Source organism: Struthio camelus, chromosome 2 (genome assembly GCF_040807025.1).
Source record: "Struthio camelus isolate bStrCam1 chromosome 2, bStrCam1.hap1, whole genome shotgun sequence".
Lineage (NCBI taxonomy): Eukaryota > Metazoa > Chordata > Aves > Struthioniformes > Struthionidae > Struthio > Struthio camelus.
Genome location: NC_090943.1, coordinates 152,811,343 through 152,823,737, shown reverse-complemented (window position 1 = coordinate 152,823,737; position 12,395 = coordinate 152,811,343). Strand labels below are relative to the sequence as shown.

The window sequence follows — 12,395 nt, the reverse complement described above, 5'->3', positions numbered from 1 at the left end:
AACTCATTAGTAACTGAATTCCATATAAAGTATTTTTTTACTTTGCCCAGCATTGAAATTAGGCTGTCAGGATCGTGTTTGTTTGTGTAATTCTGTTTATCCTCTTTGGTACCACATTAGATCCATTCTGCGAAATTGCCCCGTTAATGTTTCAAAGGCCTCTTCATGCAACTCTTTTCAAACTTCGAGAGACTGACACTTGCTGTGAAAATCTTCTGATTAACTTTGTCCTTAATTACAGTTGGAAGGGAAGGTTGTCGTCATCACTGTGCGATGTGACACAAGTGCGTCATCAGGCCATTTGTCACATTATTCAGCAGAAGTGATTCACTGAAGGCTGATACGTTTCGCCCTTGTGGTTTTCCCTAAGCCGGCTGGAGCGCTGATCTCTGCGCACTGTTCAGATCATTTGCTTCCGAGTTTTCAGTCCCTGAAAGAAGGAATTTGTTTGGTAGCGCCACCTCCCCGTCCCCTTTGTTCACTACGTGTATGGGCTCTGTAAAAGCACCTTTTTGAGGTGAAGTTTTAAGTAGGTCAAATATTTTTCCCCACAGATAAACAGTTACAGTTTCTGTTTGTTAGACAGGATACTTTTTTTAGCAGAAAGGCAACTGAAGAATTTCTTCTTTTACCATTGTTTGATGGTGTTTTGCTCCTAACAAAGTCTAAGTTTTGTATAAACCTAGAAGGGAGAAAAAAGAGCATTCTTCTTTCAGGTGCTCTTAAATTAAAACCCATTTGTCCTTCCTCCTGAAGACCTCTGTAATGAGCTAATAAAACTGCCCAGAGTAGTCCCAAAATCGTCAGAGGAGATATGGAACAGGAGAATGGGGTGATTTTTTTTTTTTGCAGTGAAGAAGGAGTATTCTTGAAATGTAGGTGATTCACATTCAAGTCACTAAACAGACTTGACAGAGATGGTTTGGGTCCAGCTCTGCTTAGAGAAAGATGAACGCTTATGAAAGCAAAACAATAAAAAGCCCATCTGTATGGGTGTTAAATTTAAATAAATGGCTAATTAAACTTCACTAATATTGCACTTGTACAACAGAGGACACAGTACTGATTTCATTTTACTTATGTTAGTATTTACTCCTGTTTCTCAGTCTTTGATGTGCTGTGACTGGATCTGGTTGCAAATGAAGGAAAGTATTCTGAATTTTTTTTTTTAACTCCAGCAACATTGCTTTCCTCCAGATTTCAAATAGGAGAAAAAAATTCCGTTCACATTACATTTTTCTGATCCTCCCCTTTATTCATAAAACCTTACTCATAACTATTCATAAAATACTCTTTAAGCTTAATTTCCCAGTGATCCTTTCAAATGCATTCAAGAGAACATATTTGCAAAATATTTTCCCATCTTCTGAGAAATATCTGTCCCACAGCAAGACAAAAGCTGGGGCTATCCTTTAGCAGGCATTAACCTGCCAGTCTTCCCATAACTGCAGCTTTGAAAGTCATTCTTGACAAGCAGGAATTTCTAAAGCACTTGAAAGAAATGAGAGTGCATTGAGATATCTTTTGCAAAGAATTAGGGAAAGGTTTGTAGGTGGAAGTCTGGTGTACGCGTAGAGGATTCGGTAATAGAAGTACGTTCCTGTGGTTAAGCCTTTTTGTGTGTTTTGATTTCTAGTGCTGACGGGGGGACCGCTCAGTGGGACGTACCGCCTGCGCCAGATTCACTTCCACTGGGGCTCCAGCGATGAGGCTGGCTCCGAGCACGCTGTGGACGGCATGAAGTACGCAGCAGAGGTAAGGCCTTGCTCGGAGTTACCTGTGGGTTTAAGGTTGTGACTAGTTTTCTACTGTAAGAATTATTTTGCCCCCTCTCTCCGCACTTTTCCTTCTTCCCCCCATTTTACCACAAGACAAGCAAACTTGCTGAAGTGTTTCATGTCTGGTCCTTTCTCAAAGGAGAACCTGTTTGAAAGCTTTGGAGAGGATTAAAAAAAGGAGTACAGAAGACAAACACTTGATATTCAGAGATTTAATGTTCAAGAGTTATTTTAATCTTTGTCTTTCACTATCTGTTCCTTGGAGAGCATTTTCAAAGTCAGCTTCAGTTACACAGCACAGAATTAGTTGACCTGAGGCTTGTGCAGTCTAATGCTTGTGAAAGACGGAGGAGTATTATATCTTGTGGCGCATTGAGCAATGTGGTGGTCATGATTTTGAGAACTGCACCTTAAAATCTGTGGGGTCTGCGCTGTCTGTGCCGGAAGGCAGCCGCTGTACTGTGTTGCAGTCGAGGCAGGGTGTCACGCAGGAGAAATGCACCATCTGCTTCTGGCACGGAGGGTTTACTTTTGCTCTTGCTCGTTCGGTGCATTTGAATAGTCTACAGTAAAAAGCAGGCAGTCCGACAGTACGTTTCCTCTTTGCCACTGGAAGGAACATGGACTATTTTGATGAGACTAAGAGCTTTAACAACCCATAGCTCAGGTTTTTGGGGGTTAAAAAGAAGGGAAAAAGTATAAAGATAAATCTGAATGGAAAAATAAAAGACCTATTTAAAGAGGAAAAAATTAAAATGTGTGCACAGTGATGTGATCAGATTTTATTGGACATGCTATAAGAGAGAGTGGCCAGAAAAAAAAAAAATCAGTTTTCTAAAACTAATGGGGAAAAGTGACATTTGCAGTGTTTAAAGGCTTATGTTTTCCACAGGAACCAGGTGAGATGGAATATAAAGAATTAATAGAGGTGCTTTAAAACCATTAAGTACCAAAACCAAATTTCTAGCTGAGAAAAAATATATATGTTTCCCACCTAAGAAACCAAATGGAAGGAGAAAATATCTCTGAATTTCTAGCCAGTCTAAAAACCTTTCCGTTACCTGTTGGTTTGGTAACCTTCCACAAGAAGCCCTCTAGATGTCACATTGGTTTTGGGATAAGGAACCCAGAATTAAGATCAAGGCTTCTGAGCACTGTTCTCACAAAAGAAAATACCTCAGAAGGAGATACGAAGATGGTTTCAGTGCTCACCTTCATGAGCAAGATGTGTAAGATTTGAAGAAAAAACATCTACCAAAACGAAGAAAGAAGTAGTTTACAGGTAAAGAAGACTGCAAGGTGCAGCCCCCTAAAACCACCAGGAAGCAGAAGGGATCCATGGCTCCATTCTTTGTGACAACGAATGGTCTGATCAAGGTCTCTTCACAAGCTGCAGTGACAGAGCGGTGGTAAGACGGGATATATTCCTTAAAAGAGAAGTCGCAAGCCATTGAGAATGGGGGCTGTACCCAAAAATGTTTCACAGCTTTGTTTGCTTTGGGGTTTTTGTTTCTTGTTTTTTGGTTTTTGTTTTTTTTTTTTTTTTTGCTTGGATTTTTTGGGGGTCAAAGTTATGGGGGAGGGCAAGAGCTTTATTTAGTTGTGGGAATTTTACTTTTTGTTCTTTGTTGTTTTTTTGCTTTTTAAAAATCCACAATAAAGTCAATTCCGACTGAGAGTATTCGTTTCCTTTTTGTGTATGTGAAAATGTAATCGTTCAAAAGTTGTTCCATGTAGCTTCTGTTTACCTGTAACGACGAGCCGTGCAGGCGCTGTGAGCTCCGGTACAGTAATGCGTGTGCAAGTGCACACCGTAGAGTGGCTTACTGGGCTGGACAGTGAGTTACGAAGTCCTGTATTCTCCTCCTGGTTGAATTAATAATGCTTTTAGCAACTTTCCTTCAAGGATCTCTGAAGCTGTGATCCAGCACGTTTGATTGTGAGCATCTGTGTATTATTATTGATTTCAGTGGGAGTCCTTGCTTGCCGAAAGTAATGTCTCAGCAGTTTAGAGCCCAGGTGTTTAACAAATGTCGGTTATACCCTGTAACACCAAGTATCAGCACCACATGACAGATATGGAAACTCGGAGCTCATGGAAATTAGGCAAGCGTTGAGATTTAGGATCAAAATCTTTGCACTCCTAGAGCCCGGTAGCTATGTTGCCTCCCATACGAATTGTTTAAAGCAAGTTCCAATTTTCTTAAATTGCCCTTTACTCTAGGGCTCTCCAGGTGCTGTATTCCAAGCAGAAGACTTTTCTTCAGGATTCCTGAAGGACAGCAATTTTAGAAAAACTAATCCTGTGCCCTACTTATCTTATTTCCTTATCTAAAAACTATGGATAGTAAGATTTGCTAATCCACTGGGGATTTGTGGGAGTAATTGTAAAGCGCTTAGTCTGAAGCACGCTATGAGTGTTGGTGGTCTCTTCGGCCAGGCGGTCGGCGCCCTGCTGGAGGCTGGGGCACCCTGGCTGGCACCGTGCCCTTCCCGGGAACCGGGAGCTCCCCCCAAGGAGTCGGCACGACTTAGGCACCCTCGCTCAGTAAGAGGAACTGAAGTGGTGTGGGGGCAGAGATCACTACCTTTTTCTTTCTCCTCCTGGCCAGATGGTAGCAGTCTTAGGACTGAGTGGTTCTTCCAGACTTTATACCTTTTTTTTGAGTGTTCAAGCAATTATATTTCATATGGTCAAGGTGTCTTTGAGCTGCTTAAGCAACTACCACAGGACAGTTCCAGAATATTATATGTTGGAAATGCAAATGCTCAGCACCTTAGGTAATCAAGCCACTTCTAAGTGCCTAAGTACTAGTAATCATAGAAAAAAGACATTTGGAAAGTATCAAAGATGGCATTTTGATATTCAGCGTATAATAAACAAGGGAAAAGGGGTCAGTAAAAGTTTAATGTGTGTTCCTCTGTCCTTTTTGTAGCTATCTATGTGGCTGATTAATGTTATTGAAAGCTCGAGATTTGATTAAGGAAAAAGAGGGGCAGAATACTAATGGCATCTTCATGCTTTTCAACCACTTTTTTTAATCATCTGTACTAAAAATGGATGTAAAATCCTGGCTTTAGATAGGCAGACGTGGGATAGCTTGTCTTAGCTTCTCTGTTCAAAATGCTGGGGAGCCAACAGCAGTTCCCCAGGCACTGTGGTGTGCTGATTGCTGCTAAATTTTGGCTTTCACTAGTAGAGGCTTATAGAAGACAAGAGGTTCTGAATTAGTACGGGCATAATTATGCCAAATCCAGTCTGACTATAATCCCAGCCATTGGCAGTGCTTTTTTGGCAGTTGTATGTATTATATGTTTACTGATTTCAATAAGTATTTGCAGTTAGAAAATTGAATGGCTCTGAGTACAAGCAAGCGAAGTAGAAAATTGACCCTGGTACAGCTGTAGTGTTAATTTGTAACTGTTCCAGTTCAGCAGGAGTTGATGCTGTCTGTGCCTCTTGCTTTTCAGCTTCACGTCGTTCACTGGAACTCGGAAAAATATTCCAGTTTTGTTGAGGCGGCTCGTCAGTCAGATGGATTGGCAGTCATGGCTGTATTTCTAAAGGTAAGGAGAGAATATCTCAGCCCTCCTAATAAATCTGCATTACCAGCCCAAACAAAGGGATAACAGTGATGGTTGGTATAATTACTGCTGAAGAGATACTTGTTTTATATGGGCATTAAAACAGTGTTTCCTTCCTAATACACAAAGTATTTAAGTATAGAAAGCTATACTTGAAGATAAAAGTGTCAGATTAGAAGATTTTAAAGGCGGTAAGAATCTTCATTTTACGTAGTCTGCAATCCTGTATATGATCTATGCTGTAGAGCTTAATTCAGCTGCCTCCGTAAGGTTTCCAGTAACTTGTGTTTGGCTAACAGGTTCCTCTAGAAGGGCAGACCCATTTGGCTTGAATACCTCTGTAGCGGTTTGTTTCTGAAAAGGAAAACAAGAACGAACATGGGAAAATTTCCCTAAAATTCCTCTTTGCCTCTTGCGCCTGTTCTCAGATGAAGTCCAACTCTTGCAGCAGCTTCCCTGACTTTTGAACAAAGAAGCAGGCAGAGTTCCTGGCGCTGGGGACAAAGGAGAGGGCTTTGGTCAAGCCCGCGGTGTCTGCCTGGCTGCCACAGTTGTCTGGGGAGAGCTAGTGGCTGCCTCTGGGACAGTCAGTGAGCGAGCAGCATCCAGCAATTGCAAAGGACGCTTCAGTAACTCCGTCTTCCCAGTTTACCTTGGTTTCCCTTGATTCAAGACATGTTTCACGGGGTTTCTTAGCACACTAATTCTACTCAGGATACACAAGAATTATGTTTCTGTACTTTCTCACTGTGTTTTAAGGAGTTCAGATTTCAGTTGTAAACCTAAAACCTTGAAGTTTCTCCACATAAAGTATGAAAAAGTTGCTAAGTAACTAAGTTGCTTTAGTTCCACTGCAGTGTAAAGTTTGTGAATTTTTTGTAGCTGAAGTAAACACTGTGAGCAGCCAGAATGACTGTTGTCAGCGGAAGAGTGCATCTTCTTCGCAATAAGTATTTGTTCCACCTAGTCGCAAGCTACTCAGATTTCACAGGCACTTAAGTAAAACTATATGAGTACATTTTGGTATGCATTTGCTTTCCAGTCATTTACTTTTGTTTACTTTCTCCAGAGCTCAAGCATTTCTTTTTTGTCTCTTTTTTTTAATAGATTGGTGAATGTAACCCTCAGCTGAAGAAGATTACTGACCGCTTGGACACGATCAGAATCAAGGTGAATGAATGCTTCTACAAGAACGCTGACATTGGTGGTTGGTTTTGTTGTTTTGTTTTCCAGGAACTTGGCTGCTACTCCCCTTTGCAGTCATGTTCCCTAGCCCCTGGTTTCGTAGCTGTTCCTTTCTAACTGTGCTTTGGGACGGTTCAGGAGCATTCTGGTTAGGTTAAAGTTGAAAAACAGGCTGGCAGAGAACAATTTTTATATGATAAGAGGTCAGAGGAGAAGGCTAGTTCCTCACAGAACTTAATCTCTGGCAAATAAAAATTATTAACAGAAAAGGAACATACTGATCAAAACAAAGGTTTTCTCCCTGGTTTTGCTGAGTTACAGGCTGAGAAGGATACTAGTCAAGGATACTAGGAGCAAAGGCAGCGTAGGTAGCGTAGACCTCATTTGAAGGCGCTAGCTCATCTGCTATGATCGTCCAGGATGCTGCAAACCCTCCCCATAGCTGAACAAGCTCTGCAACCTTTGGCATGATTTGTCTTCCTGGCCTGTTGTTTTTAAATAATATTCCCCTACCTTTTTTAAAAAAACTTCTTTATGAACATAAGGCATCAATGAACGTGTGTAAGAAATAATTTGCTAAATATATTTAATCTAGAAGCATAATGAGCTTTTTTCTTTCCAGGGTAAAAGAGCACTATTCACAAACTTTGATCCTAGCTGTCTGCTTCCCAAATCCCTGGACTACTGGACATATTTTGGCTCTCTCACTGTTCCACCTCTTCTTGAAAGTGTCATCTGGATTGTTCTGAGAGAGCCTATAAGTGTTTGTTCTGAACAGGTATGTTTTAATCCTTCATTGCTCTAAAAATGTCGCTTTTGTAAAACTCCAAATTGTGAATACCACCCGAAAGTATATAGATTTGCAAAACATGCCACTGCTTACCTTATCAAATTTTCAAAGGACAAAGCGTGTCTATGAAATTTGCCATGACTTCTTGTTGCCTTTCTTTGTATAACAACAATTTATTAGCCGTGTTTTAAAAAGAATCTGCATGGTCTAAAAAAAAAAAAAAAGTCAAAAAGCCGACAAAACCCTTATGGAAACAAAGGTTATTTTTGCAACTCTGGTGATGCTAAGAAATGTTTGAATTCTACTCAGTTTGGTTATTTCTGATCTTGCTCGCACCTATTCTCTGGCATTCTAATTTGGCAGGTCGACAGTACATTTCTCACATTCCAGATGCGTACGCCTCGGTGACTTTACTAGATTAATGACTAGCAAATATTAGTGTAATATGTTGTTTTTCATGATAGGCTTTCTTAGGAGAAGTATGATACCGCTCATTTCTTGTTCAGTGAAGCTTCTTGCTGCGTGTTGGTGGTGCAACAGTGACATCCAGTGGGCTCATCACTTTAGATATAAAGAATTTTTCCCAATGGAGGTGCTGAAGATTATAGCTTCTAATTTCGGAAGATGATAAGTAGTTTACCTGTAATATATGTCATCAATATGCTGGGCACGCTGTAAACCTCAAGAACTTTTCACCTCAGCATTTGTCTAATTTATGGTCGATATTACAAATAGCTCAGTAAAATTAGATGCCATAAGTCACGTACTCAGCAGAAACGATGACCTCAGTCTTTGCACAAAGGGTGGTTGACGATAGTCACTGCGTGGGAGGGATGCTAGTTAGTCAGGAGACCTCTAATGCCATTTGTAACATGATTTTAAGTCAAGTATTCACACAGCGCTTCCATTTTTTTCCTCTATGTCTCTTCCCCAGACCCCCCAGTCGGGCTATGTACTTAGGGTGCAAAATTTGTACTGAACTTCCCAAAGACAAGCCGTTGTTCTGAGTTAAAGGTTTTTATTTGGGCTAAACTATAGTTAATATGTTCTATAATATGAAATGTTGAATGCAAACATCCATGTATAACAAAAGGATACCGCACTGGCAATGACGCAAAAGAAAGTGATTCTTCACTAGTCATTTTTCACACACTATCTTGTATATCTTATGTATTAAAGTATAAATGAAGTGTAGTCATATGAACATGCATATAGGGTTCGATTCCAGTAATGCCTACAATTCTGATTCATACTATGACCATTTAATTTTATTCTTCCTGATTGTATTTCTTTGAGGCTTTCCATTTTTCTCCTATTTTTTGGTATTCTTTACAGGCTGAAGGAAATTAAAAATAAACTTTAAGCTTGTAGAAACTCACAGGGAGTTTGAGTGACTTAGAATTATGAATGTTAGCTTTAGAATGGGGTAGAGGAAGATAATACTGAATTTTTTTGTTCTTAAGGCAATTAATCATTATCACATGTGTTTCTTAGTTCAGCATGACATTAATTTTGATTATTTAAGTACTTTGACATAATGATGAAATTTCCCAACTTCAATGCAAAAGTCAGGTGTCCTGCCAATGAAAATGTGATTTTAAAAGGAGTCGGCAGCTGATATTTTTGTTCTGGGGACCTTGCACTGTGAATGGTGAACAACTGGAAATGTGTTTGTATTTATTCGTGTAACAAATACACACGCTACCTTATGCACAGAACATCCCCGTGGTCAAATTTTATACTGACTTTACCCGAAACTGAAGATAGAGACCCTGATTAAATGAATGGGACAATTTCAGGAGTTCCGCTCATGACTAAAGGAGAGGGAATCTGGATATTTTATACTTTGCATCACTTTTATTTTAAAATGGTTTGGTTTCTGAAGGAAGATATCCCATTTGCGTGACACTGCCTGAGTAGCTCCTGACACTCCCAATGTGCTGCATGACTGCACAAAAATGCACTATTAAATAGGATGATTTTTGTGCTGTTCTACCCATGGTAACGTAGAAAGGAAATAAGAATATAGACTATCAAATATCAAATGTTGAATATTGACCTAGTATAAGAATATAGAATTAGTATGTTGGAAGTGGGACAAAATACTGAAAAGACTGAGATTGCCTGAGATTTAGAAATGGAGTTCTGATCCGGGTTTCTGCTGAGATAGGCTTAGGCAGAGAAGTTTATGCGGAAACTGATGCTGGCTGATAACTGCCAATTCTGTGTCTGAGTAAGGGAAAAGTTCTGAGTCTCTCCTGATCTGGGCACACATTTAATATGTCCCACATGGTAATTACAGAAGCTTTCTACAGCACAGCACGTATTATTCCAGGTTAATTGTGAATATATTCTCTGAACTAGAGGATGTACACAGGTACACATAAGAAATTTTGTGCTTTTGGCACAAAATATTCCAGAGTCTCCAAGCTACAAAATCAAACTGAAATAATATAGAAAACTCATTTTTTAGATCAGATTAGGGAAGACAAAAATGTGAATATATGAAATGAATAAAATTTGCATAATTTTCCTGCTGATATATATTTCAGGAGGTTTTTTTTTTTGGTTAGTCACTGGTTTTCATTTACAAGGACAGAAATGGTAGAATTGCCATTCCACACATGGCATAGAAAAATATGATTGCCTCCTTCTTGGCGGAAAAAAATGGTGAAAAAGTATATGTAATGTTTACTACACAGTTTTTCATTAGTATGAGCATGATGGTTCTCCGCTGAACCTTGTATCTCTCTTTATTTGCAGCTAGCCAAATTCCGCAGCCTCCTGAGCACTGCTGAGGATGAGGTAGCCTGCTGTTTGCTGAGAAACTACCGGCCTCCCCAGCCTTTAAAGGGACGAGAAGTCAGAAGGAATTAAAGGAATAAAGCAAGAATAGGCCACCTCTGAAACCATTTAGGAGGCTGAATTAATTTTAATAGTTAATATACTTTGTGTTTTTTTTTTTTTGTGAGTTGTTATAACAAATAGGTGTTACTTTGTTATTGGTTACCATGCAGTCATTTCTCACAGACAAATATGTCCTGAGTTGTTGCATTTCATCAGTGTTAACTGGTCCAAATGTTTTTGAGTGCACTGGTATGAGCGTGTTGAGATGTTAGTGTTACATGCACAGAGTGCAGTGCTAATCTTAAGGGTCAGAAACGGTGAAGCAGTTGTCCAGAATTTGCCACTAGATTAGTGAAGAGGATCCCTGATGTTAATGGCAGTAAAGGGTACTGTGGGACTACGCTTCTGGTCTCTAACATAAGATACAGCCTCTACGTGAGCCTTTGCATGGTAGTTCTTAAGGAAAACGTATTTCAAGGCTGACATGATTTCATCACTGACCTCTGGGATATCATGCTAACCTTTCTGCCAAAAGCAGCGACAAATAACAGCATTTACATCAGTAAGCTAGATAGATGTAATACAGATGTCTATGTATGATAGACATCTGAAAGGATCCTTTTGTTCCCACTACTTCGTAGCAGTGATAATGTACTGACTGAATGAAAAAAAAGGCGATAGTAAGGGCTGTGTATATTGTAGGATCATGTCAGGTGGATGAAGTATTCCTAAATTCCACCACATAGAGTGATGAAATTGTCCCAAAACTTGCAAAACCAAGGTGGAAGGGCAGAGAGGGATCTGCTGGTACCTGCCAAAATCCAGTCTGTTGCATTCAGTGAACGATAAGGGACTACATATTATAGTACTGGACTATATGTAGTCTGTGGACTATTAGATCCCTGTAGCAAGCATGGTAGTCCTACCACTTACGAGTGCTGAGAGGGGAGGGATAACTCTTGCTCTAGCCTGTTTCATACTAGGCACATTGCACGCTGCCGTGTGAGACACACATCGCCCACCTCACATCTGGCAGTGGAAAACAGCCTTGCTTTGGCATGCAACGCTTCCTGGGAAACCTGCTAAAGCTTTGCTGTCAGCATAGGTGACCCCAAGGAGCTGCACTTTTAATATTCCAAGACCAAAGATAGCATTCAGACAAAGATCATAATCCAGTCAATATCTAATAAAAGATCAACCTTAATAGCAATACCTTGAAATGACTATCTTTATGAATTGACTTGAGCTTGTGTTTCTCTCAGGAATTTTTGTTATTTGAATGTAATAATTGTTTTATGCCAAATTTATTTTTGTTATTTTGAATGAACTTGCCATAGGATATAGTTAGTATAGGATTAGATTACCCTCAGACGGAGAACTACGTAGTGAAAGCCAAAGATAGCTGAGAGAGGCAACTAGAGATTTCAAGGGCAGCCAGTACCACCAGCTTCTGTAGCACTTCTGACTAAACTAATTTTCTACTATTGAGCTTTATGAATTTGCTCTTTCACAGGTTTTATAGGCTGTGCCTCTTGCCTCAACAGGCCTTTTGACCTTAGATGGACAAATGCGAGGGAAATCACAAACTGGATTGACTTTATATTCATTTTTATAACCAAATAGACATAGAGACATAGATATTTTAGCTTAGTTTAAGATAGGTGGATATTTTTGTCCTCTCCTCCCCAGAATATAACTAGTATTGCTGCAAGGCCTCTCCCCGCCTTAAGAATGTTTTCTGAAGGAACAAGCACAAATAGGTCAAGGGAGAAATAAAAGGCATTTGGCAGCACCAAGTACTAGTATTAACCACAGGGGAAAAACCTGCAGGCACTTTTTTGTTTTCCAGCACAGGGAGAAGAATCCAGCTGAGACGACCTCAGCCTGGTTCCTTCTGAATGAGGGCTTGTGGAAAGTGTGCGTGGAGAGAGCGCGAGTGTGTTGTGTATTTTCACACCCCTTTTTTAAGATTTAGTGTGGCATCTGCTATATTTCCTGTCATGTAAGTAGCTGCAGAACATGAACAAATTGTTTACAAGTTGAATGAAGTTTATAAAGTTTGTTAGCCTGAGAAGAGGAGAAATAATAAGCCTACTACTTAGTATCAGAAGCAAGAATTTCAGGTGTTTTTACACATTGAAAACAGTGGAGTTGATCCAGAGCTTTGATATTTATAAGTATTTTATCAAAATAAAAATGGATTTTATGAA

General features: G+C 39.7%; 1 protein-coding gene across 2 annotated transcripts in view; it reads left to right on the top strand.

The window, feature by feature from the left end:
- The window catches only part of LOC104143948 (carbonic anhydrase 13), a 23,949-nt gene extending 11,554 nt beyond the window's left edge, over positions 1–12,395 (top strand). For both annotated transcript variants that reach the window (XM_068933122.1, XM_068933121.1), the window contains 5 exons: positions 1,637–1,755; positions 5,250–5,345; positions 6,471–6,533; positions 7,171–7,326; positions 10,102–12,395. In XM_068933122.1, the coding sequence (XP_068789223.1) occupies positions 1,637–1,755; positions 5,250–5,345; positions 6,471–6,533; positions 7,171–7,326; positions 10,102–10,215 (548 nt within the window). In that variant the 3' untranslated portion in view covers positions 10,216–12,395. The remainder of the gene's footprint in view (positions 1–1,636; positions 1,756–5,249; positions 5,346–6,470; positions 6,534–7,170; positions 7,327–10,101) is intronic.